Here is a 27,795-nt window from a genome sequence, read left to right on the forward strand (position 1 = left end):
ATAGTCAATAAAGCAGAAGTAGATGTTTTTTTCTGGAATTCTCTTGCTTTTTCGATGATCCAGCAGATGTTGGCAACTTGATATCTGGTTCCTCTGCCTTTTCTAAAACCAGCTTGAGCTGGTTGGAAGTTCCCGGTTCACGTATTGCTGAAGCCTGGCTTGAAGAATTTTGAGCATTACTTTGCTACTGTGTGAGATGAGTACAATTGTGCTGTAGCTTGAGCATTCTTTGGCATTGCCTTTCTTTGGGATTGGAATGAAAACTGACCTTTTCCAGTCCTGTGGCCACTGCTGAGTTTTCCAAATTTGCTGGCATTTTGAGTGTAGCACTTTCACAGCATCATCTTTCAGGACTTGAAAGAGCTCAATTGGAATTCCATCACCTCCGCCAGCTTTGTTCATAGTGATACTTCCTAAGGCCCACTTGACTTCACATTCCAAGATGTTTGGCTTTAGGTGAGTGATCACACCATTGTGATTATCTGGGTCATGAAGATCTTTTTTCTACTTTTCTTCTGTGTATTTTTGCCACCTCTTCTTAATATCTTTTGCTTCTGTTAGGTCCATACTATTTCTGTCCTTTATTCAGCCCATCTTTGCATGAAATTTTCCCTTGGTATCTCTAATTTTCTTCAAGAGATCTCTAGTCTTTCCAATTCTATTGTTTTCCACTATTTCTTTGCACTGATCACTGAGGAAGGCTTTCTTAAGTCTCCTTGCTATTCTTTGGAACTCTGCATTCTGATGCTTATATCTGTCCTTTTCTCCTTTGCTTTTCACTTCTCTTCTTTTCACAACTATTTGTAAGGCCTCCTCAGACAGCCATTTTGCTTTTCTGCATTTCTTTTCCATGCGCTGGTCTTGATCCCTGTCTCCTGTACAATGTCACGAACCTCTGTCCATAGTTCATCAGGCACTCTATCTATCAGATTTAGTCCCTTAAATCTATTTCTCATTTCCACTGTATAATCATAAGGGATTTGATTTAGGTCATACCTGAATGAACTAGTGGTTTTCCAAACTTTCTTCATTTTAAGTCTGAATTTGACAATAAGAAGTTCATGATCTGAGCCATAGTCAGCTCCTGGTCTTGTTTTTGCTGACTGTATAGAGCTTCTCCCTCTTTGGCTGCAAAGAATATAATCAATCTGATTTTGGTGTTGACCATCTGGTGATGTCCTTGTTAGAGTATTCTCTTGTGTTGTTGGAAAAGGGTGTTTGCTATGACCAGTGATTCTCTTGGCAGCACTCTATTAGCCTTTTCCTTGCTTCATTCTGTACTCCAAGGCCAAATTTGCCTGTTACTCCAGGTGCTTCTTGACTTCCTACTTTTGCATTCCAGTCCCCTATGATGAAAAGGACATCTTTTCTGGGTGTTAATTCTAGAAAGTCTTGTAGTTCTTCATAGAACCATTCAACTTCAGCTTCTTCAGCATTACTGGTTGGGGCATAGACTTGGATTACCATGATATTGAATGGGTTGCCTTGGAAATGAACAGAGATCATTAACCTATTGTAAAACTAGTCTAAGGAGTTTCAAGACTTAACCTCCACCAGTTAAGACCACATGGTTGTTTTGTAATAGCAGCTAATCCTCCTTTGGTGACTGGAGGTGTATATAATTCTAGAGGTGAGTGGGACAGCCAGTCAATTGCCAGGAAGAAGCAGCCTGATTTGACCAAAAAACAACTGTGCTCGACTTTTTTCTGTAATAAAAAAGTGCAATCATTTATCTGTCATTTTTGGTTTGAGGGTTCATGAAAATCAGGTTCATTTGGCCTGAAGTAGATGCATTAAAGAAGCTAAGCTTTAAGTCTACAGCTTCATGGACCATACCCATAACCACTGTGCTACTGATTAATTTCAACTCTCTTCTTCCAGGTTCTGTCCAGCTATCCAATTAACTACATGATAGGCGCACCCCTTGTTTATCGGATGTTGCTACTACAGGACCTTTCCAGGTGATGGGGATTTTGGGGTTAAGAGCCTCTGGTCTATTGGCCATACCTTGCCTCTGTGACATACACGTATGTGTATTTATGTGACCCTCTGAGCATGCATAGCCCCTAATAAGTCAACCTCATTGTCAAAGCACCTAGAATCCAGCTCTAGGCTTAAGCAAAGTCTGGTTCAAGGGAGGCTCAGGAGACACTGATCTCTCTTCTTTTCCTCAGTTACAAGTTCCCACATCTAAAGTGTTGCTTCAGTGGCGGGGAGACCCTCCTTCCAGACACTTTGGAAAAATGGAAGATCCAAACAGGAGTGGACATCCTAGAATTCTATGGCCAGACAGAAACGGTAGGAAACTTGCTCTAGGAAACCATGGGCTGGTGAAACTCATGAGTTTCAAAGGCTCTTTGATAAAGATATGAGCCACCATTTATCATATACTTATTCAATAAATATAAATATTTATTAAGCACCTACTATGGGGGAGATATTGGTGATTCAGCAGAAATAAAACAGACAAAGTTCCTGCTCTCATGGAAATTACATTTTAGCGGTCATGGGGTAGAAAGATATGAACAGATAAATGACATGCCAGATGGTGAAAAGTTCTGCAGAGACAGGTGAAGCAGGTAAGGTGAAGAGAGGTGGGATAATGGCCTAGTGTTTCAGGTGGTGTCATCAGGAGAGTCCTCTATAGCGGGGGAATGTTTTGGCAGAGACTTGAGTTTATTACATGTGTCAAGCAAATGTCAAGCTGCTCAGACTGAAGTAAGAGATGGAGAAGAGAACCCACTAAGACCCCCGCCCCCATCTCATCTGCTGAGATATCTTCTTGGAACTTTTGGGGTCCCTTGAGCTCAATGTGGACTCATGTTGCTCCATACTATGCCACTTATCAAAACAACCTGGGGAATACTTCCCCCAACTTTTTTCCCCAGTGTTCTTACTTTGACTCTCAGTACTTATTGCCTCCTCCTCTATACTCTTCTATCCACATCCTTTTATGGTTAATGGGTCCCCTGAACCATTAGAGCTCCTGAGAGGGCTCATGGCAGCACCGTGATGTGGAAGAACATTACAAGTGTGGGTGAGGACAATGGAGTTACAGCTGGGCTTCTAGCAATTCACAGGAGACCATGTCTGGGGATGCTCCTTTGGACACCAAGATCTCCATAGGAGAATATTCATCTCAGGATTCAAGCAGAGCTCTCCTTATGGAAGAGAATTCAATCCCACACTGTATTAAAGGATTTTGGTATCCATAGTCCCTATTAAAGTGTGACCCCTCTGAAGAGATTGCAATGCATTAATTAATAGTTGTTAGTTCCTCTTCCCTGTGGCAAGGTCAATCAGAAGCTTTTCAAATACTTTAGTGAAACCTCTAGGATGGAGGTTCCAAGAAAAGGGAACAAGCCAGAGAAAAGGGAGAGAGGGAGCTACCAAACATGAACCAATTACAGGACTGTGTCAGGACCTGCTCTGCTGAATCTTTTTTACCAATCTGTCTACTACTTTCCACAGGGACTCACTTGCAGAGTTTCCAAGACAATGAAAATCAAACCTGGCTACCTGGGAACTGCAATTCCCCATTATGATGTGCAGGTTTGTTAGGGGTATTAAGGAGGGAGGGTACATATATGTATATACTTTTTCAGCAATTTACTTATCACATTGTCCAAAAATAATAGACTATAAAAATATTAAAATAAAATTTAAAAAGGAGGGTGGGAGGAGGGAAGAAAGGAGGATAGGGAGAAAGGAAGTTATTCATATTCTAATCATCCAGGAAAAACCACTTTGAACAGCTGGAAAATTAGTTAGCTAGTTAGTTAGTTACATAAATATACACATTTTGAAAGAAAAATAGGGATGAATTTTGACATACAATTTTGTGACTTAATTTTATCACTAAGTAATCTTGGGTGGCCATCTTTTCAGGTAAATTAATACCTATCTACAGCATAATTTTTAATTACCACATAGCAATAGATAGTATGGTTCCACCACTCTTACTGCCTTTTGTTAGTTAATAGATGATTTCTAAAATTTTCGCTAGTAAAATCAACACTACAATGAATATGCCATAGCTAAAATTTTGCTTCTATCCTTTATTATTCTTTGGGCTAAATTCTAAGATATAGAACTTATCTATATGTGTCTATGTTCATATATATGCATATGTATTTAAAGTATAACAATTTACATTCTAGTCAGTGTTATGTGTAATTACCTGATCCCTGATATCTATGATAATCATTTATGAAGACTACTTTTTAGTATATTAATTAATTCTCACATAATTTGGTAAAATAAGCTATTATTATCTCTGTTTCACAGATGAAGACACTGAGACATAGAACTTAGGTAACACAAAGTCAACTAATAAAGTATCAGAGTCATAATTTGAACTTTAATCTATCTGATGTCCAAGTCTGTGAGCCTCAAAAATAATATATAAGAAGTAAAGAAGTATAGTGCCATTATACTTCATGAACTCCTAAAACTACAAGTATCTTCCCAAGATCATCTGGTCCAGTCTCACTAAGGGGTTGTACCTAAACTGTTTCAGACAAATGGATTAAAGATTTGGGCTTAAAGTTCTTGGCTCCTCTTGGTTTCCAACTCTTTTCAGTCACCACTAGAGTAAGATGATCTATTTGATCAGCTCTTTCATGTTGCCATTCAAGCTGTCTATTGTTATGCAAACCATTCTTCCAATCTACTTCTTCCTCCAGGTAATAGATGAGAAGGGCAATGTCCTGCCACCTGGCACAGAAGGAGATGTGGGCATCAGAGTCAAACCCATCAGACCTATAGGCATCTTTTCTGGCTATGTGGTGAGGAAAGCTTGCTCATCCCCCTCTGTCTCCTAGTGCAAATAGTGGGTTCTGAGAGGCATGAGGGTAGTTCCCACCTCCCAAGAAGCATTGGTAAGAAATAGGGACAAAGGGACAAAGGACAAAAAGTGTCTAGGAATGAGCACTTTGCCTAGCAAAAAGCCTAGTTATTCACTCCTGCTTTTCTTAGCCTATCGTTAAGATTCCAGTTGATGAATTGTCTTTCTCACAGTAACCCTTTTCCACTTCCAAGAGCTGTTTTATGATAGAAAGTTTATTGCCCCTGAATTATATAGAGCAGCATTCTTCCAAGGGCAGTACTGCCCCCTCTCTCAAGTACCACGCCCCTGCTCTATGCCAATGATCTCCTCTAGAGCCATGCAAGATGCTTTACACTAAGATTTCACCATAAGTTAGAAGCATTCCTATCTTCAGATCTTGAAATATTAAAAATAGGTGACCCTCAGATCCAACTGCCCCACTCTATGGGTGAAAATGGTGAAGTCAGAGTTTACAAGACTCATTCAAGTCCACCACAGTGAACAATGGGCAGGGACTTCTGACACCAAGATGATTAAATAATAAAGTAAATAATCCAAAAGTTACAGTTGCTGCCATTTATTGCAAGCTTACCACATGGCAAGCACTCTCCTAAAGAAATTTATATACTTTAAACTTGTTTAATCCTTTCAATTACCCCTTGAAGTCCTTGGGCCCAAATTACTTGAGTTTAAAATACTGCCTTACTAATTGCTGTGTGATCTTGGACAAGTTACTGATCTCTCACACCTCAGTTTCCTCAGATTCTCTTGCTTTTTCAGATCTTTAATACCCTAACTTCCAAATGAAGGAGTTAGGCTATGAATTCCATATGCCACCTTTTAACCCAGAGATCAAACATCAACTCTAAAGCTCATACCACTACCCTTGAACAAAATATAGAGATATTCTGACAAAGGGCAAACCTCAATTGTTCTCTCTGCTCATAAACAGGTACTTCAATTGAACAGAGGGGTTCAGCCATTACAGAAATATGCACATTGACCCAAGTCCAGACAGCTTGTTGATGTATCTCTAGAACTTTCATATCTAACAATCTGGACCCAAGAAAAATGTCTAATAAATCTTGATGCCCTTGAATGGTGTCATGGGGTGGAGCAGGGGTTAGGCTGACCACTAAAGGAAAGGTTGAATCCATTGGGGGACAGGCCCTAGAGCATGGGCAAATGGATTCATTAATATTAGCCATCAAACTGGACCCCAGAGGAGTAAGTGAGAGACTCTGGGTGGAATAAATAAAAGGAGAAGTGCCAATTCCACCTGTTCAGGAAAGTCCTACCATGTGTAGTAATTCAAGTTGTAAAATGAACAATCTGCACTCTGGTGATGGCAGGCCTAGGGCAGAGGATTTAGGCTTTTCAGGTATAATGACTGTCTTTCTGTGATCACCAGGACAATATTGAGAAGACAGAAGCCAACATCAGAGGGGATTTTTGGGTCCTGGGTGACCGGGCAATCAAGGATCAAGATGGATATTTCCGATTCATGGGAAGAACAGATGATATCATTAACTCCAGTGGGTAAGCTTGGTTTCAGGGCAGGAAAAGGGTAATCCAGTTCTATATTCTGTCTGATTCTAGACTTCTGAGCTGAGCTAGAGGTTGAGTGTCCAGTCTTCTCTGAAAGATAGGTTTTACTACAGGTACCGGATTGGGCCCTCAGAAGTGGAGAACGCACTGATGGAGCACCCTGCTGTGGTTGAGACAGCTGTAGTAAGCAGCCCGGATCCCATTCGAGGAGAGGTGATGGGGGAACTGTGGCCTGGGGAGGGTGTACAGATGGTAGTTAAGAGTATGAACTCTGGAGCTAGACTGTCTGGGCCTAAACCTTAGCCCTGCTGCTTTCTAGCTGTGTGTCCCTGGACAAGTTATTTAGCCTTTCTGTCTCAGTTTAACCATATGCAAGATGCAAAGCTGTTGTGAGGATTAAATGTGTTAATATTTGTAAAGTGCTTGAAACAAAGTCTGACCTGTAATAAGTACTATACAAAGTCTATCATTTGGGGCTGCAGATATTCTATCCTGTTTGGCATTTGAATCAGAATCTATTCCCTGACTAGAACAGAGGAGGAATTTAAGCCAAGATAGAGCCTTTGAGGCATGCTGTTTTTAGTGAGAGGAAGAGAGGAAGAAAGGCCCCTATAATGCCAAGGTTAATGAAATAAGCCCAGATGAAATCTAGAAGAGCTTGTGTATGTGAAGGAAAATTTAAGGTGGAAAGACATGGGTTGATGTCCAGGGTGAAAACTGATAATATCATACACCTGGCAGGTGTGGGAAATATCATAGGCTCAAAACCCTGGGTGCCAAGCACTGAGCTAAGCCATACTGTATATGATTTCTTTTCATTTCCCATGAATTAAATATGGAAGTTGGATCTCTATTTTATAGGTTGGCAAACTAGCTTGGAGAGGTTAAACAAATCTTTTAGGTTTAATGTTCCCAGCCTTTATTTTCCTCTCTTCTAACTAACTTTTTCCCATCACACTCTATTGTCCCTGGGATATGAGGTAATCCTGGTCTCAATCTACAGTCCTACATGCTCATCAATAAACAACTTGAGAGAGAGTTGGAATCTTGGCCATGATTGTCCCCAGGTCCTACTTTTCCCTTGCCCCAGATATCTGGAGGTGCAAATGAGGGGATATAAAGGTGGTGGCTGTGGTGGAAATCTTGACATTGATTATCCCAGGGGATAACGATGCACTCTGATCATTCTCTGGGCCTTCATCCTTGCTGTAGGTAGTGAAGGCATTTGTGGTTTTGGCCCCACGCTTTCTGTCCCATGACCCAGACGAGCTCACCAAGGAGCTGCAACAGCATGTGAAGTCAGTGACAGCCCCATACAAGTACCCAAGGAAGGTAAGGCCTCTGGATTCCCATGTCCTTCCCCCTTTATGTAGGGATGGAGATATGGTTTTCCTCTTGTAGTTCTCTTTTTCAGGGTGAGGACCAAGCCTTTACTCTAAAGTTCTGCCTGATTATGACCAAGAAAATCCAAAAAGACAGTCCAGTAACTGCCTAGATGCCTGAAAATTGGCCTTTAATTCACTCTGAATTGAAACTCAGATTCTCCCATGGGAACAAGTTCTAGCCAATATCTGGTCCATATCCCTACACTTGGCACTGAGGTCTTGCTATATTTTTCAAGATTCTCTCATTTGCAAGTGACAGAAATTCAATCTGAAGTGTATTGCTCACACAGTTGTAAAGTCCAAGGTTGGGGAAGCTTTATTGCGGCTGATAACAATCATTAAGATGGTGTGGTCAGGGATGTCTTTCTTCATCCCTTAACTCTTCTTTGTTCTGTATTGGCTTCATTTCTTGAATTGTGCTCCCTGTGAGATAGTCCCCAGGAGCCCCAAACAGTTTTAGCAGCTTAGATAATCTCAGTAGAAAAAAAGCATCTTTTCCCTCAAAGGCACCAGCAAAAGTCTTCAAGTTCATTCTCACTGGACCAATTTAGGTTATGTGCCCATGATTAAACCAATCTTTATAACCAGAGGAATGGGCACTCTGATTTGCCAGTTCTGAGTCATGTAATCAGCCCTGAGCAAGTACAAGAAGGATGGGAGAGAGGGCTGCCCTAGACCCCTGATATGGACTCAGTGAGCTCACCACAATAAAAAGGAACTGCTCTTACCAGAAAAGGTAAAGAACATAGAATACATTCTCCCTGTTTTCAGCTATTTTTACACTGGGGCAAGAAACTAAGGCATGGAGATTGATGTAGAAATGGGTATCCCAGGTTTTGGAGCTGGGTACAAGATAGAAGCTTGCTGAAGGGAATGAAAAAAGCATTTATGTGTCTGGAGTAGACACAAACACACAAAGACACTATACTTTTTAAGTGGTAAGACTTACACATCTCAGATTCTTAGGTAACCCAGATTTTCACTGATGCTTTGTCAACACAGGCTAATTATCATGTGTAGGTTTTCTGAGAGGCAAACTCTGGGAAGGAACTTAACATGCTAAGGTTTATTAGGGAGTGCTTTGGGATCAACACAAGGGGAAGGAAGCAGAAGGGAAGAGAAAGGTGTTTGCTGTTGTTCATTTGCTCAGTCATGTCGACTCTTTATGATCCCATGGACTGCAGCACACCAGGCTTCCCTGTCCTTCACCATCTCCCAGAGTTTGCTCAAACTCATGTCCGTTGAGTTGGTGATGCCATCCCAACCATCTCATCCTCTGATATCCCCTTCTCCTCTTGCCTTCAATCTTTCCCAGAATCAGGGTCTTTTCCAATGAATCCAATGAGTCTTCACATCAGGTGGGCAAAGTATTGGAACTTCAGCTTCAGCATCAGTCCTTCCAATGAATATTCAGTATTTATTTCCTTTAGGATTGACTGGTTTGATCTTCTTGCTGTCCAAGGGACTCTCAAGAGTCTTCTCTAGCACCACAGTTCAAAAGCCTCAATTTTTCATCACTCAGCCTTCTTTATGGTCCAACTCTCACATCCATACATGACTACTGGAATAATCATAGCTTTAACTGTATGGACCTTTGTTGGCAAAGTGATGTCTCTGCTTTTTAAGACACTGGTTAAGTTTGTTATAGCTTTTCTTCCAAGGAGCAAGTGTTTTTTAATTTCATGGCTGCAGTCCCCATCTGCAGTGATTTTGGAGCCCAAGTTAATAAAGTCACTGTTTCCATTTTTTCTCCATCTATTTGCCCTGAAGTGATGGGACCAGAATGTTGTGTTTTGAATGTTGAGTTTTAAGCCAGCTTTTTCACTCTCCTCTTCCACCTTCATCAAGAGACTCTTAGTTCCTCTTTGCTTTCTGCCATTATGGTGGTGTTATCTGCATATCTGAGATTATTGATATTTCTCCTGGCAATCTTGATTCCAGCTTGAGCTTCATCCAGCTCAGCATTTCGCATGATGTACTTTGCATATAAGTGAAATAAGCAGGGTGACAGTACACAGCCTTGTCATACTCCTTTCCCAGTTTTGAACTGGTCCATTCTTCCATGTTCAGTTCTAACTGTTGCTTCTTGACCCACATTCAGGTTTCTCAGGAGGCAGGTAAGGTGGTCTGGTATTCCTGTCTCTTTAAGAATCTTCCAGTGTGTTGTGATCTACACAGTCAAAGTCTTTAGCATAGTTAATGAAGCAGAAGTAGATGTTTTTCCGGAATTCTCTTGCTTTCTCTATGATACAACAGATGTTGCCAATTTGACCTCTGATTCCTCTGCCTTTTCTAAACCTAACTTATATGTCTGGAACTTCTTCATGTACTGCTGAAGCCTAGCTTGAAGGCTTTTGAGCATTACCTTCCTGGCATGAGAAATAAGAGCAATCATGTGATAGTTTGACCATTTCTTGGCATTGCCCTTCTTTGGGATTGGAATGAAAACTAATCTTTTCCAGTCCTGTGGCTACTGCTGAGTTGTCGATTTGCTGGAATATTGAATGCAGCCTTTTCACAGCATCATCTTTTAAGATTTGAAATAGCTCGGCTGGAATTCCATCACCTTGACTAGCTTTGTTCGTACTAATGCTTCCTAAGGCCCACTTGACTTCACACTCCAGGATTTCTGGCTCTAGGTGAGTGATCACACCATCATGGTTATCTGGATCATGAAGACCTTTTTTGTATAGTTCTTCTGTGTATTCTTGCCCTATTCTTAATATCTTCTGCTTCTGTTAGGTCCATGTTGTTTCCGTACTTTATTTTGTCAATCTTGGCAAGAAACTTTCCCTTGGCATCTCTGATTTTCTGGAAGAGATCTCTAGTCTTTCCCATTTTTCACCCCAGACTGTCCAGCAAAAATGGGTTTATTTGACAGCAGCAAAGATTGAAATTCAGAGTCTTGAACTATGGCAAGCCATGTGCAAGGAAAGGAGGTTCCTTTTGAAGAGAAGAAAGGGAAATTAACAAGGCTATAGTAAACAGAGTATCCGGGGGAGGAACTGAAAGTTCAAAGTATAGTGTCTTTTCATTGGCTGAGTTGTGACAATCTCTCATTGGCAAGAAGAGGAGGTTAAGATTTACTGGAATTGAAGCAAATGACATCTGATAAGAAAGCTTTCCCAAGATATTTGGACCAGTCTGGTAGAAGGCTGTCACCAAAGCTTTGATGATGACATACTATTTCAAATGAGCCTCAATTTCTATTAACTTAATAACATATGGATTTATTTATTTTTATAAATTTATTCATTTTAATTGGAGGCTAATTACTTTACAGTATTATAGTGATTTTGCCATATATTTCCATGAATCAGCCACGGTGTACATGTGTTCCCCATCCTGAACCCCTTTCCAACCTCCCTCCCCATCCCATCCCTCTAGGTCATCCCAGTGCACCAGCCCCGAGCACCCCAACTGGCGATCCATTACACATATGATAATATACATGTTTCAATGCCATTCTCCTAAATCATCCCACCCTCACCCTCTCCCACAGAGTCCAAAAGACTGTTCTATACATCTGTGTCTCTTTTGCTGTCTCGCATATAGGGTTATAATTTCCATCTTTCTAAATTCCATATGTATGCATTAGTATACTGTATTGATGTTTTTTCTTTCTGGCTTACTTCACTCTATAATAGGCTCCAGTTTCATCCACCTCATTAGAACTGATTCAAATGTATTCTTTTTAATGGCTGAGTAATATTCCATTGTGTATATGTACAACAGCTTTCTTATCCATTGTCTGCTGATAGACATCTAGGTTGCTTCCATGTCCTGGTTATTATAAATAGTGCTGCAATCAGCATTGGGGTTCACGTGTCTCTTTCAATTCTGGTTTCCTCAGTGTGTATGCCCAGCAGTGGGATTGCTGGGTCATATGGCATTTCTATTTCCAGTTTTTAAAGGAATCTCCACACTGTTCTCCATAGTGGCTGTACTAGTTTGCATTTCCACCAACAGTGTAAGAGGGTTCCCTTTTCTCTACACCCTCTCCAGCATTTATTGTTTGTATACTTTTGGATAGAAGCCATTCTGACTGGCATGAAATGGTACCTCACTGTGGTTTTGATTTGCGTTTCTCTGATAATGAGTGATGTTGAACATCTTTTCATGTGTTTGTTAGCCATCTGTATGTCTTCTTTGGAGAAATGTTTGTTTAGTTCTTTGGCCCACTTTTTGATTGGGTCGTTTATTTTTCTGGAATTGAGCTGCATTAGTTGCTTGTATATTTTTGAGATTAATTCTTTGTCAGTTACTTCGTTTGCTATTATTTTCTCCCATTCTGAAGGCTGTCTTTTCACCTTGCTTATAGTTTCCTTTGTTGTGCCAAAGCTTTTAAGTTTAATTAGATCCCATTTGTTTATTTTTTGTTGTTGTTTGTTTTTTTATTTTAATTTTAATTTTTTTTTTTACTTTACAATACTGTATTGGTTTTGCCATACATTGACTTGAATCCACCACAGGTGTACATGAGTTCCCAACCCTGAACCCCCCTCCCATCACCCTCCCCATATCATCTCTCTGGGTCATCCTAGAGCACCAGCCTCAAGCATCCTGTATCCTGTATCGAACCTAGGCTAGCAATTCATTTCTTACCTGATAGTATACATGTTTCAATGCCATTCTCACAAATCATCCCACCCTCTCCCTCTCCCACAGAGTCCAAAAGTCTGTTCTTTACATCTGTGTCTCTTTTGCTGTCTCGCATACAGGGTTATCATTACCATCTTTCTAAATTCCATATATCTGTGTTAGTATACTGTATTGATGTTTTTCTTTCTGGCTTACTTCACTCTGTATAATCAGCTCCAGTTTCATCCACCATTAGGTCCCATTTGTTTATTTTTGTTTTTGTTTCCAATATTCTGGGAGGTGGGTCATAGAGGATCCTGCTGAAGTTTATGTCGGAGAGTATTTTGCCTATGTTTTCCTCTAGGAGTTTTATAGTTTCTGGTCTTATGTTTAGATCTTTAATCCACTTTGAGTTTATTTTTGTGTGTGGTGTTAGAAAGCGATCTAGTTTCATTCTTTTACAAGTGGTTGACCAGTTTTCCCAGCACCACTTGTTAAAGAGATAGTCTTTTCTCCATTGTATATTCTTGCCTCTTTTGTCAAAGATAAGGTGTCCATAGGTGTGTGGATTTATCTCTGTCCTTTCTATTTTGTTCCACTGATCTATATTTCTGTCTTTGTGCCAGTACCATACTCTCTTGATGACTGTAGCTTTGTAGTAGAGCCTGAAGTCAGGCAGGTTGATTCCTCCAGTTCCATTCTTCTTTCTCAAGATTGCTTTGGCTATTCAAGGTTTTTCGTATTTCCATACAAATTATAAAATTATTTGTTCTAGTTTTGTGAAAAATACCGTTGGTAGCTTGATAGGGATTGCATTGAATCTGTAGATTGCTTTGGGTAGTATACTCATTGTCACTATATTGATTCTTCCAATCCATGAACATGATATATTTCTCCATCTATTTGTGTCCTCTGTTTTCTTTCACCAGTGTTTTGTAGTTTTCTATATATAGGTCTTTTGTTTCTTTAGGTAGATATATTCCGAAGTATTTTATTCTTTTCATTGCAACGGTGAATGGGATTGTTTCCTCAATTTCTCTTTCTATTTTCTCATTGTTAGTGTATAAATGCAAAGGATTTCTGTGTGTTAATTTTATATCCTGCAACTTTACTATATTCATTGATTAGCTCTAATAATTTTCTGGTAGAGTCTTTACGGTTTTCTATGTAGAGGATAGTGTCATCTGCAAACAATGAAAGTTTTACTTCTTCTTTTCTAATCTGAATTCATTTTATTTCTTTTCTGGCTCTGATTGCTGTGGCTAAAACTCCCAAAACTATGTTGAATAGTAGTGGTGAGAGTGGGCACCCTTGTCTTATTCCTGGCCTTAGGGGAAATGCTTTCAATTTTTCACCATTGAGGATAGTGTTTGCTGTGGGTTTGTCATATATAGCTTTTATTATGTTGAGGTAAGTTCTTTCTATTCCTGCTTTCTGGAGGGCTTTTTATCATAAATGCATGTTGAATTTTGTCGAAGGCCTTCTCTGCATCTGTTGAGATAATCATATGGTTTTTATCTTTCAATTTGTTAATGTTGATGTATTATGTTGATTGATTTGTGGATACTGAAGAATCCTTGCATCCCTAGGATAAAGCCCACTTGGTCATGATGTATGATCTTTTAAATATGTTGTTGGATTCTATTTGCTAGAATTTTGTTAAGGATTTTTGCATCTATGTTCATCAGTGATATTGGCCTGTAGTTTTCTTTTTTTGTGGCATCTCTGTCTGGTTTTGGTATTAGGGTGATGGTGGCTTCATAGAATGAGTTTGGAAGTTTACCTTCCTCTGCAATTTTCTGGAAGAGTTTGAGTAGGATAGGTGTTAGCCCTTCTCTAAATTTTTTGGTAGAATTCAGCTTTGCAGCTGTCTGCTTCTGGGCTTTTGTTTGCTGGAAGATTTCTGATTACAGTTTCAATTTCCATGCTTGTGATGGGTCTGTTAAGATTTTCTATTTCTTCCTGGTTCCGTTTTGGAAAGTTGTACTTTTCTAAGAATTTGTCCATTTCTTCCAAGTTGTGCATTTTACTGGCATATAGTTGCTGATAGTAGTCTCTTATGATCCTTTGTATTTCTGTGTTGTCTGCTGTGATCTCTCCATTTTCATTTCTGATTTTGTTGATCTGATTCTTCTCTCTGTTTCTTGATAAGTCTGGCTAATGGTTTGTCAATTTTATTTATCTTCTCAAAGAACTAGCTTTTAGCTTTGTCGATTTTTGCTATGGTCTCCTTTGTTTCTTTTGCATTTATTTCTGCCCTAATTTTAATATTTCTTTCCTTCTACTAATCCAACCAGTCCATCCTAAAGGAGATCAGTCCTGGGTGTTCATCGGAGGGACTGATGTTGAAGCTGAAACTCCAATACTTTGGCCACCTGATGTGAAGAGCTGACTCATTTGAAAACACCCTGATGCTGGGAAAGATTGAGGGCAGGAGGAGAAAGGGACGACAGAGGATGAGATGGTTGGATGGCATCACCGATACAATGGACATGGTTTTGGGTGGACTCGGGAATTGGTGATGGACAGGAGGCCTGGCGTATTGTGGTTCATGGAGTCGCAAACAGTCGGACATGACTGAATGACTGAACTAAACTAACCCTGGGGTTCTTCATTTCTTCCTTTTCTAGTTGCTTTGGGTGTAGAGTTGGGTTACTTCTTTGACTTTTTTCTTGTTTCTTGAGGTAAGCCTGTACTGCTATGAACCTTTCCCTTAGCACTGCTTTTACAATGTCCCATAGGTTTTGGGTTATTGTGTTTTCATTTTCATTCACTTCTATGCATATTTTGATTTCTTTTTTGATTTCATCTGTGATTTGGTGGTTATTCATCAGCGTGTTGTTCAGCCTCCATATGTTGGAAGTTTTAGTAGTTTTTCTCCTGTAATTGACATCTAATCTTGCTGCACTGTGGTCAGAAAAGATGCTTGGAATGATTTCAATGTTTTTGAATTTACCAAGGCTAGATTTATGGCCCAGGATGTGATCTATCCTGGAGAAAGTTTCATGTGCATTTGAGAAAAAGGTTAAATTCATTGTTTTGGGGTGAAATGTCCTATGCTGCTGCTGCTGCTGCTGCTGCTGCTGCTTCTGCTGCTGCTTCTGCTGCTGCTGCTGCTGCTGCTTCTGCTGCTGCTTCTGCTGCTGCTGCTGCTGCTGCATCACTTTAGTCTTGTCCAACTCTGTGTGACCACATAGATGGCTGCCCACCAAGCTCCGCCCTCCCCGAGATTCTCCAGGAAAGAATACTGGAGTGGGTTACCATTTCCTTCTCCAATGCATGCTTGCACACTAAGTCACTTCAGTTGTGTCCAACTCTATGCAACCCTATGGACAGCCGTCCACCAGGATCCTCTGTCTACAGGATTCTCTAGGCAAGAATACTGGAGTGGCTTGCCATTTCCTTCTCCGAAATGTTCTGTAGATATCAGTTCAGTTCAGTGCAGTCGCTCAGTCGTGTCCAACTCTTTGCAATCCCATGAATAGTAGCACGCCAGGCCTCCCTGTCCATCACCAACTCCCGGAGTTCACTCAGACTCACGTTCATCGAGTCCGTGATGCCATCCAGCCATCTCATCCTCTGTCGTCCCCTTCTCCTCCTGCCCCCAATCTCTCCCAGCATCAGAGTCTTTTCCAATGAGTCAACTCTTCTCATGAGGTGGCCAAAGTACTGGAGTTTCAGCTTTAGCATCATTCCTTCCAAAGAAATCCCAGGGTTGATCTCCTTCAGGATGGACTGGCTGGATCTCCTTGCAGTCCAAGGGACTCTCAAGAGTCTTCTCCAACACCAAAGTTCAAAAGCATTAATTCTTTGGCCCTCAGCCTTCTTCACAGTCCAACTCTCACATCCATACATGACCACAGGAAAAACCATAGCCCACTAGACGGACCCTAGTTAGCAAAGTAATGTCTCTGCTTTTGAATATACTATCTAGGTTGGTCATAACTTTTCTTCCAAGGAGTAAACGTCTTTTAGGTCTAACTGGTCTATCGTATCATTTAAAGTTTGTGTTTCCTTGTTAATTTTCTGTTTAGTTGATCTATCCACAGGTGTGAGTGGGGTATTAAAGTCTTCCACTATTATTGTGCTATTGTTAATTTCCCCTTTCATACTTGTAAGCATTTGCCTTACATATCGTGGTGCTCCTATGTTGGGTGCATATATATTTATAATTGTTATATCTTCTTCTTGGATTGATCCTTTAATCATTATGTAGTGTCCTTCTTTGTCTCTTTTCACAGCCTTTATTATAAAGCCTATTTTATCTGATATGAGTATTGCTACTCCTGCTTTCTTTTGGTCTCTGTATGCGTGGAATATCTTTTTCCAGTCCTTCAACTTCAGTCTGTATGTGTCCCTTGTTTCAGAGGTGGGTCTCTTGTAGACAACATATATAGGGTCTTGTTTTTGTATCCATTCAGCCAGTCTTTGTCTTTTGGGTGGGGCATTCAATCCATTTACATATAAGGTAATTATTGATAAGTATGATCCCATTGCCATTTACTTTGTTGTTTGGGGCTCGAGTTTATACACCTTTTCTGTGTTTCCTGTCTAGAGAAGATTATTTAGCATTTGTTGGAGAGCTGGTTTGGTGTTGTTGAATTCTCTCAGCTTTTGCTTGTCTGTAAAGCTTTTGATTTCTCCTTCATATTTGAATGAGATCCTTGCTGGGTAAAGTAATCTGGATTGTAGGTTTTTCTCTTTCATCACTTTAAGTATGCCCTGCCATTCCTTTCTGGCCTGAAGAGATTCTATTGAAAGATCAGATGTTATCCTCATGGGAATCCCCTTGTGTGTTATTTGTTGTTTCTCCCTTCTACTCTTAATATTTGTTCTTTGTGTTTGATCTTTGTTAATTTGATTAATATGTGTCTTGGGGTGTTTCGCCTTGGGTTTATCCTGTTTGGGAGTCTCTGGGTTTCTTGGACTTGGGTGATTATTTCCTTCCCCATTTTAGGGAAGTTTTCAACTATTATCTCCTCAAGTATTTTCTCATGGTCTTTCTTTTTGTCTTCTTCTTCTGGGACTCCTATGACTCGAATGTTGGGGCATTTAACATTTTCCTAGAGGTCTCTGAGGTTATCCTCATTTCTTTTAATTCTTTTTAATTTTTTCCTCTCTGCTTCATTTATTTCTACCATTCTATCTTCTACCTCACTTATCCTATCTTCTGCCTCCGTTATTCTACTGTTGGTTCCCTCCAGAGTGGTTTTTTTTTTTAATCTAATTTATTGCATTATTCATTATATATTGACTCTTTTTTATTTCTTCTAGGTCCTTGTTAAACATTTCTTGCATCTTCTCAAATCTTGTCTCCAGGCTATTCACCTGTAACTCCATTTTTGTTTTCAAGATTTTGGATCATTTTCACTATCATTATTCTGAATTCTTTTTCAGGTAAATTCCCTATCTCTTCCTCTTTTGTTTGGTTAGGTGGGCATTTATCCTGTTCCTTTACCAGCCAAGTATTTCTCTGCCTTTTCATCTTGTTTATATTGCTGTGTTTGGTGGTGGAGGGGATTTCCATATTCTGGCAGTTTGTGGTTCCTCTTTATTGTGGAGGTTCCTCACTGTGGGTGGGGTTGAACAGGTGGCTTGTCAAGGTTTCTTGGTTAGGGAAGTTTGTGTCTGTGTTCTAGTGGGGGGAGCTGGATTTCTTCTTTCTGGAGTGCAGTGAAGTTTCCAGTAGTGAGTTTTGAGATGCCAGTGGGTTTGGTGTCACTTTGGGCAGTTCCTGGGTTACTGGAGAATTTGTGTGGTATGTCTTGCTGTGGAACTTGTTGGCTGTTGGGTGGTGCTTGGTTTCAATGTAAGTATGGAGGCTTTTGGATGAGCTTTTATCAATTAATATTCCCTGGAGTCAGGAGTTCTCTGGTGTTCTCAGGTTTTGAACTTAAGCCTCCTGCCTCTAGACTTCAGTCTTATTCTTATAGTAGCTTCAGGACTTCTCCATCTATACAGCATCAATGATAAAACATCTAGGTTAGTGATGAAAAGTTTCTCCACAGTGAGGGACACCCAGAGAGGTTCACAGAGTTATATGGAGAAGAGAAGAGGGAGGAGGGAAATAGAGGTGACCAGGAGTAGAAGAGGGGGAATCGAAAGGGGAGAGAGCAAGCTAGCCAGTAATCAATTCCTATATGCTCTCCACAGTCTAGACCCCTCAGAGGTGTTCACGAATTTACACAGAGAAGAGAAGAGGGAGGAAGGAGACAGAGGTGACCAGGAGGAGAAAAGGGGGAATCAAAAGGAGAGAGACAGATCCAGCCAGTAATCGGTTCCCTAAGTTCTCCACAGCTTGGCACACACAAAGAGATTCACAGAGATGGGTAGAGAAGAGAAGGGGGAGGGAGCGGGTGGAGGCGACCTGGTGGAGAAAAAGGAGAGTCAAAAGGGGGAGAGAGCAATCAAGCCAGTAATCACACTCCCACGTAAAAATGGGTACTGAAGTTTGGGTTCTTAAAGGTACAAAATAGATAACAAATACCAAAAGGCAAAGATTAAAAATCTAAAGTAGAGGTTAGACTCTCAAAAATACAATATTAAAGAAACAAAACAAAGTCACAAATGTTATAAAATATATATAAGAAGTTTTCTTTAAACATAGGGTCTTTTTTTTGCAAGGTAATAGTAGATTATAAAAATGAATATTAAAGGAGTAATAGAGGACTTTAAAAAAAAGTTTTTTAATTTAAAAAATGATAGTAGTAAAAATATATCTAGGAATTTCTCTGGAGCTGTTGTGGACAGTGTGGGTTCAGTTCAGTTTCAGATAGTTCCTTGATCTGGCTTATACTTCTCAAGATTTATGCTGCTGCTGCTGCTGCTGCTGCTGCTGCTGCTGCTGCTAAATCGCTTCAGTCATATCCTACTCTGTGCGACCCCACAGATGGCAGCCCACCAGGCTCCCTGATCCCTGGGATTCTCCAGGCAAGAACACTGGAGTGGGTTGCCATTTCCTTCTCCAATGCATGAAAGTGAAAAGTGAAAGTGAAGACGCTCAGTCGTGTCTGACTCTTAGCAACCCCATGGACTATAGCCTACGAGGCTCCATCCATGGGATTTTCCAGGCAAGAATACTGGAATGGGGTGCCATTGCCTTCTCCATCTCAAGATCTATAGGCCCCTTCTAATGTAGTTGGTGCTAACTATAGGGTTTTAATCTATTGCACCTGTCACTTCTAAAGTGGTTCCCTCTGTTTATTTTAGCTTCTTCTGTTTGTTGATCTCTTCAGTGTTTAATTTCCACCCTGAGACAAGGGGGTGAAGGTGGTCACTTATTTAGGCTCACTTTTCCAGTCGTGCTGTGGGGAGGAAGGAATACCACAAATATCACTGGTGTGTATGGGGAGTCTTCGCAGTGTTTCAGCCACACTGGGTTTGCCCCCACTCATGGTGTGTGTACTTTTCTGGTCTACACTGCTCAGGCTCCAGGTTGCTCTGCCAGAAACTGTCTGAGGCGGGCCCTAGGTTGTGTGCATTTTCCAAGTCTAAGCAACTCAGGTTCAGGTTCTTGAGTACACCCCAAAGGTGCAGATTCAGTTGGGCCTGTGTTTTGTTCCCTTCCCAGGTCTGAGCAGCTCAGGTGACCAGGTGCTTGCTGAGTGCAGTCATACCCAGGTGGCAGTGGGTCTTATCACCTCCCCCATCCCAGCCACTAGGTTTTCTGGGTGTACAATGGGCGTGCCTTCTCAGGTGTGCCGTGTGTCTTTTCTGGGGAGCTGATCTCAGGCTGTGACCCTCTGGGCAGATGTCAACCATTCAGAATCCCAAGAACTCTTGGTTAGCAATGGAGCCTGTTTGCAGTTTGGTAAAGGAGGCCTCTCTGGGATCATGATTGACCCTTTCCAGCTCTGGCTGCCTCTCAACCATCCCCCCAACCCCCTTCCTGCTTGTCTCTGGTGGGAATGGGCCGGTCCAAAACCTGCTAGCTCTCCTCTGGTATTTGCTCAGTCCTTTGTTCTGTGAGCGGGCCTGGCAGTGCCTCAAGTTAGGGCTTTTCACAGGATAGTTCTCTCTCTCTCTCTCTCTCTATTTTTTTTTTCTCTCTCTCTCTTTTTCTATCTCTCTCTCTGGCTCTCTCACAGTTTCAGTTGCTATCTCATGTTAGTTCCCTCAGATTGTCTTCAGGACATTCTGGTCCTGTCCTTACCCTAAGCAATGTAGCCCTTGCCTCCCTGTTCAGCCCCCGCTTGCTGGTGGTGGCTGTGAGTGCTGGGAGTTGCCGTTAGGCATGTAATCTGTGGGTTTTAATTATTTATTTATTTATTTTTCCTTCCAGTTATGTTGCCCTCTGAGATTCCACGATTCCCCACAGACCCTCCAGTAACAGTGTTTCTTGGTGTTTGGAAACTTCTCTTTCAAGACTCCCTTCCTGGGATGGATCTCCATCCCTACCTCTTTTGTCTCTCTTTTTATCTTTTATATTTTGTCCTACCTCCTTTTGATGACAATGGGCTGCCTTTCTGGGTGCCTGATGTCCTCTGCCAGCTTTTGGAAGTTGTTTTGTGGAATTTGCTCAGCGTTCAAATGTTCTTTTGATGAATTTGTGGGGGAGAAATTGGTCTCCCCATCCTATTCCTCTGCCATCTCAGGACCGCCCCCCAACATATGGATTTAATAAACAGAAACTTCAACAAAAATAGAATTGAAAGACCAGAAAGGGAAGTTATTATGAGAGCTTTAGAGGCTCTGGTAGGACTGAGTTGTTATTTAGTTCAAATTAGAGCTATCACTATTTATCAAACCAATAATTATTGAATTTTCAATCTTGTTTTCTTTTTTATGAGGCCAATCATTTGGCTTCTGTAGCAAGTTTTTCTAAATTATCATTTGGGGAAATACTCTTTGGATCATGACAGCCATGTCATGGTGAAGGGACTTGTGAACTCAATGAAGCTATGAGCCATGTGTGTAGGGACACCAAGATGGGCGGATCATAGTGAAGTGTTCTAACAAAACGTGGCCTGCTGGAAAAGGAAATGGCAACTCACTCCAATATTCTTGCCTTGAGAACCCCATGAACAGTATGAAAAGGCAGGAAGATATGACACCAGCAGATGAGCACCCCCAGATTGGAAGGTGTCCAATGTGCTACTGGGGAAGAGCAGAGAGCAATTACTAATAGCTCCAGTAAGAAAGAAATGACTGGTCCAAAAAAACAGAAATGATGCTCAGCTCTGGATGTGTTTGGTGGTGAAAGTTAATTCTGATGCTTTAAAGAATAATATTGCATAGGAAACTGGAATGTTAGGTCCATGAATCAAGGTAAATTGGATATGGTCAAGCAGGAGACAATAAGATTGAACATAGGCATCTTATGAATGAGTGAAATAAAATGGATGGGAATGAGTGAATTAAAATCAGATGAACATTATATCTATAACTGTGGGCAAAAATCCCTTAAAAGAAATGGGGTAGCACTCATAGTCAACAGAAGAGTCCAAATGCAGCGCTTGGGTGCAGTCTCAAAAAACAACAGAATGATCTTCTTTCATTTCCAAAGCAAGCCATTCAACATCACAGTAACCAAGTTTATGTCCCAACCTTTATGCCAAAGAAGCTGAAGTTGAACAGTTCTATGAAGGCCTACAACACCTTCTAGAAATGATACCAAAAAGATGTCCTTTTCATCATAGGGGACTGGAATGCAAAAGTAGGAAGTTGTGAGATACCTGGATTAACAGGCAAGTATGGCCTTGGAGAACAAAATGAAGCAGGGCAAAGGCTAACAGAGTTTTAGCATGAAAACATGTTGGTAATGGCAATGCCAATTTCCAACACATGAGCCAAATCTGCACAGAGATATCACCAAATGGCCAATACTGAAATCAGATTAACAATATTCTTTGCATCCAAAAATGGAGAAGCTCTATACTGTAAAAAAAAAAAAAAAAAAGACCTGAAGCTGATTGTGACTCAGATCATGAGCTCCTTATTGCAAAATTCAGGTTTAAATTGAAGTAGGGAACATTTAAGCCATTCAGGTATGACCTAAATCAAATCCCTTATGATTCTAAGTGGAGGTGATGAATAGATTTAAGGGACTAGATCTCATACACAGAATGCCTGAAGAACTATGGACAGAGGTTTGTAACATTGTACAGGAGGCAGTGACCAAAAGCATCCCAAAGCAAAAGAAATGCAGGAAGGCAAAGTGGTTGTCTGTGGAGGCTTTACAAGTAGCTGAGGAAAGAAGTGAAAGGCAAGGGAGAAGGGAAAGATGAATGTAGATTGAATGCAGACTTTGGGAGAACAGCAAGGAGAGATAAGAAAGCCTTAAGTGAACAATGCAAAGAAACAGAGGAAAACATAGAATGGGAAAGACTAGTGATCTCTTCAATTTTCTTGAAGAGATCAAGGGAACATTTAATGCAAGGATGCCATGATAAAGGAGAGAAATGGTAGGGACCTAAGAGAAGCAGCAGAGGAGATTAAGAAGAGGTGACAAGAATACACAGAACTATACTAAAAAGGTCATAATGACCCAGATAACCACAATGGTGGTCACTCACCTAGAGCCAGTCACCCTCGAATGTGAAGTCAGGTGGCCCTTAGGAAGCATCACTACAAACAAAGCTAGTGGAGGTGATGGAATTCCAGTTGAGCTCTTTCAAATCCTGAAAGATGATGCTATGAAAGTGCTGCACTCAATATGCCAACAAATTTGGAAAACTCAGCAGTGGCCACAGGACTAGAAAAGTTCAGTTTTCATTCCAGTCCCAAAGAAGGGCAATGCCAAAAAATGTTTAAACTACTGTACGATTGCTCTCATTTCACGTGCTAGCAAGTTTATGCTCAAAAACCTTCAAGCTAGGCTTCAACAGTACATGAACCAAGAACTTTCAAAAGTACAATATGGGTTTAGAAAAAGCAGAAGAACTAGAGATTAAATTGCCAACACTTGTCGGAACATGGAGAAAACAAGAGAGTTCCAGAAAAACACTACTTCGGCTTCACTGACTATGCTAAAGGCTTTATGTGGATCACAACAAACTGTGAAAAATTCTTAAAGAGATGGGAGTACCAGACCACCTCACCTGTCTCCTGAGAAACTTGTTTGCTGGTCAAGCAGAAATAGTTAGTACTGGACATGGAACAACAGACTGATTCAAAATTGGGAAAGGAGCATGCCAAGGCTGTATATTGTCACCCAACTTATTTAACTTATACGCAAAATACATTATGTGAAATCCTGGGCTGGATGAATCACAAGCTGGAATCAAGGTTGCTAGAAAAAATAGCAACAAATTTAGATATGCAGATTATACCACTCTAATGGCAGAAAGTGAAGAGGAACTAGAGTCTCCTGGGGAGAGAGAAAAAGCTGGCTTAAAACTCAACAGTCAAAAAAGTACGATCAAGTCCCATCACCTCATGGCAAATAGATGGGGGAAAGTGGAAATAGTGACAGATTTAATTTTCTTAGGCTCCAAAATCACTGCAAATGGTGACTACAGCCATGAAATTAAAAGATGCTTGCTCCTTGGAAGAAAAGTTATGACAAACCTGTGCTGTGCTTAGTCACTCAGTCGTGTCCAACTATTTGAGACCTCATGGACTGTAGCCCGCCAGGCTCCTCTGTCCACGAGGCAAGAATACTGGAATGGGTTGTTAAGCCCTCCTTCAGGGGATCTTCCCAATCCAGAAACTGAACCGGGGTCTCCTGCATTGCAGGCAGATTCTTTATCAGCTGAGCTACTCAGGAAGCCCATGACAAACCTAGATAGCATATTAATAAGCAGAGACATCACTTTATTGACAAAGGTCCATATAGTCCAAGCTATGGTTTTTCCCTTAGTCATGTATGGATGTGAGAGTTGGACCATAATGGAGGCTATGTGTGTGCTAGTTGCTTAATCGTGTCTGACTCTTTGCGACCCCATGGACTGTAGCCAGCCAGGTTCATCTGTCCATGGAATTCTCCAGGCAAAAATACTGGAGTGGGTTGCCATTCCCTTCTCCAGGGGATCTTCTTAACCCAGGAATCAAACCCAGGTTTCCTGCATGACAGGAAGATTCTTTACCATCTGAGCCACCAGGGAAGCCCAAGGAAGGCTGCATGGTGAAGAACTGATGCTTTCAAAATGTGGTTCTGGAGAAGACTCTCGAATGTCTCTTGGACTTCAAGGAGATCAAACCAGTCAATCCTAAATGATATCATTGAAAGGACTGAGTGTTCATTGGAAGGACTGCTCCAATACTTTGGCCATTTGACGTGAAGAGCCAACTCATTGGAAAAGACCTTGATGCTGGAAAAGATTGAAGGCAAGAGAAGAAGGTGGCAGAGGATGAAATGGTTAGATAGCATCACCAACTCAAGGGACATGAATTTGTGCAAACTTTGGGAGATAGTGCAGGACAGAGAAGCCTAGCATGCTGCAGTCCATGGGGTCACAAAAAGTTGGACAAGACTGTTGAACCACAACAGCAGAACATCTAGAGAACTTGATATCACCCACATCAGCCTTCAGGATTTGTGACAAATCCTAAGTAAAACCCTGAGTCATTATGGTCCAGGTAAATTGCTTTTATTCTCAGGTAAGGCAAAAGGTGTTGGCTGGCTTCATCAACTAGAATACTAAAGAATGGACTGCATAAATATTGAAGAATTTGCTCCCAGTGGGAATGGATATTAGTAGTGATGAGGGTTAAGGACAATAGGGTATGGGATAATAATGTTGTTTATTATTCAGAAGTCCTGGACAAATCTCTGCCCTCCTCTTTCAGGTTTTTCCACTGGTAATATAGAAATATGCAAGGGTAAGTCCAAGGAGAAGGAGAAGGAAATGGCAACCCACTCCAGTGTTCTTGCCTGGAGAATCCCAGGGACACGGGAGCCTGGTGGGCTGCCATCTATGGGGTCACACAGAGTCAGACACGACTGAAGCGACTTAGCAGCAGCAGCAGCAGTCCAAAGATAATGTGACTTTGAACCTTTTAATCTTCTATTCAGACGTTATATCTTGCAGAGCTTCTTTACTTTTAGATATTGATTAATTCTGAGAAGAGGTTTTGAGGGATCTATTAGAATCTTGATGGGAGGTGCACTGTGAATTTTGCCAATATCAGGTAGAGATTTTGCTCGTTAGGAAGTTGGGAACCAACCCAACAGGGCAGATGATCTGTGTTTCTAGAATTAGTTGTAGTACCATCAGACACAGAGCAAATAAATCATTCACATAGTTGGCTTCTTTGATGTTTACTGTCAAATTCTAGAATTATTGGTTCCCTTTTTTGAGAAAGAAATTCTGATATGATACTTTTCTAAGAAGTATCAGCCTAATAAATGGGTAGGGGTGGAGGCACTAAGGGGGAAAGTGTATGTTATTTCTCAACCAGCCTGAACAAAGGGAAATGGATTCAGAGAGAAGAATCTCTTGACATTCATCAGAGATTCCTTTTAATACTCCAAGACAGGGGATGCTTTATAACAGTGTGATTGAGCACTGAGAGTATGGCTCCGGTGTCAGTTAGGACTGGAAGTGTTAGTCGCTCAGTCATGTCCAACTCTTTGCAACCCCATGGATTTTAGCCTGCCAGACTCCACTGTCTATGGAATTCTCCAGGCCAGAATACTGGAGTGAGTAGCAGTTCCCTTCTTCAGGGGATCTTCCCAATCCAGAGATCATTCAAGCTTTTCCCTATTAACAGTTTTCACCCAATACTGAGCTTGGCATTTACTGATGAGCTGATATAAGTTGGAGAAACCAGATTAAGCTTGAGTGACTATATTAAATTACTCAGCAAATTTGTGAGGATCTTTGGTTACTTTGGGAAAATCTTTGACTATGGCTTATAGTTCCGCTTTAGTTCAAGGAATATAAGAAATTAAGGGTTTAGCTTCTGGATCCTCAGAAGGCTTAATTTTAAAGGAGCAGATATTGATTTATTCAGAGGAAAATAGGGTAGGGAGAATTTTAGGGAAAAGGGAAAGTTTGGTGAGAGAATTAGCAAGGGGGAACTGAAGATATGGAGGAGGTGAGGCAGGCATAGAAGGGAAGGAGGAAGATGGTGCTGTAAGTAGGGCCAGAGGAGGAGGGACTGTGTTAAAGCAATAAGACAGTCCCAGAGACTGAGACTGGGACAAAAAAAGCCAAGGAAGAACAGCCTTAGGCTTCAAAGGGGACTTTATCTTTCTTTGTTTACTTGCTTCAGTTAATTTTAAAATCTGATTTTGCAAAGAGGCAATTTGAGACTCCTGATAACATTTGAAAGTCTTAAAACACCAGTTGAAAGAGATATTCCATTCAGTTTTGGAAATTTTAGAGCTGTATTTGTCCAATTTGGTTTTAAGAAAAATAAGTTTGAGGTTTTCAAAAGTTCCCCATCATAACCATTGATATTCTCAATTGTCTTTGATTAAGTCAATTTATATAGTTAGAAATTAGCATGAATGAAGACTGTGGTTTTCAAACATAAACTAGACAAGGGTCCTTGGTGTGTGGGAGGGGCAAGGTGAAAATACTTAGATGACTGGGAATTCTATTTCCCAGAGGTTTTTATGTAGGAAGGAATAATTTTCAAACAGTTGGAACAACTCAAACAATCTTAATTGCCTGGAGGCCTAATGCCAGCTAGTTTTGAGGAACAGTTTGGTCCCTGAACTGAACTGTCTGGTCCCAGAGGAGGTACATTACAAGCAGCTCAGTGCAGTTCCAATAGAACAATCCCTATTCCAAAAGGACTGGGTCAAAGGTCAAGTCTGCACAATTCTGATTAACTAACCCCTGTTCCCAAAGAAGTAGGCTCAAGTCCAGTCAGTTCTAGAAGAAACAGTCCTGGTTTCAAAGAGAATCATGCCAAAGGTTAGCACAGTTCCAACTGGGACAGCCTGATTTTAGTATTAGGCTAAAATTTCAATGGAGCACCCACACACAGAACAAGGCCTTAACTAGAAAGGATGAAACCTTTAAGTAGAACCTGAATAAAACCTGAGGAGCTTCAAAACACAAAGAAGGTAGAAGCTCAAGCCCAAGAGAAAGACTTATCCTCAAACTCCAGGGCAGAATGTAGAGATGCACTGTTATGTAGTCTTAATAAGGGCTTCAGCCAACTCTATGAGGAGTTCTGAAGCTAGGATAACTTTTCCCAGGGGAAGACAGGAAGAAGGGTCTCTATGCTCATGTAGGTTGGGTTTGGATGCAGGCTGCCCTGGGAAGAGATAACTCTCCTTTATTGCTGCACTCCCCAAGGTGGTTTGGCAGTGGGGGGGTAAGTCTTTCATTCCCGCATCAAAGAATCCATCACACAGAATTTCAACCTCAAACTGATAGTGAGGCATTACAGCAGAGTCTGAAATCAGACTGTTGCATTCAAAATTCATCTCCATTACTTTTCTGAACAATTACTCTGTGCCTCAAATTCCTTATCTGTAAAATGGGCTAGTGGCATTACACCTTCACAGTTGTTAAGACAAGTTAACATTAATATTTGTAAGGCATAATGCATTTG

The 27,795-nt window shown here is 40.9% G+C and overlaps 1 protein-coding gene across 5 annotated transcripts in view; it reads left to right on the forward strand.

The window, feature by feature from the left end:
• ACSM2B (acyl-CoA synthetase medium chain family member 2B) overlaps positions 1-27,795 on the forward strand; it is a 55,229-nt gene that overhangs the window by 16,532 nt on the left and 10,902 nt on the right. For all 5 annotated transcript variants that reach the window (XR_011252682.1, XR_011252681.1, XM_069570269.1 and 2 more), the window contains exons 7-13: positions 1,882-1,961; positions 2,175-2,298; positions 3,472-3,552; positions 4,686-4,787; positions 6,240-6,367; positions 6,490-6,589; positions 7,589-7,708. Coding sequence is in view for 3 of the 5 variants with exons in the window: in XM_069570269.1 (XP_069426370.1) it covers positions 1,882-1,961; positions 2,175-2,298; positions 3,472-3,552; positions 4,686-4,787; positions 6,240-6,367; positions 6,490-6,589; positions 7,589-7,708 (735 nt within the window). In the remaining 2 variants the exon portion in view is untranslated. The remainder of the gene's footprint in view (positions 1-1,881; positions 1,962-2,174; positions 2,299-3,471; positions 3,553-4,685; positions 4,788-6,239; positions 6,368-6,489; positions 6,590-7,588; positions 7,709-27,795) is intronic.

This window comes from Ovis canadensis, chromosome 24 (assembly GCF_042477335.2).
Source record: "Ovis canadensis isolate MfBH-ARS-UI-01 breed Bighorn chromosome 24, ARS-UI_OviCan_v2, whole genome shotgun sequence".
In the NCBI taxonomy this organism is placed as follows: Eukaryota; Metazoa; Chordata; class Mammalia; order Artiodactyla; family Bovidae; genus Ovis; species Ovis canadensis.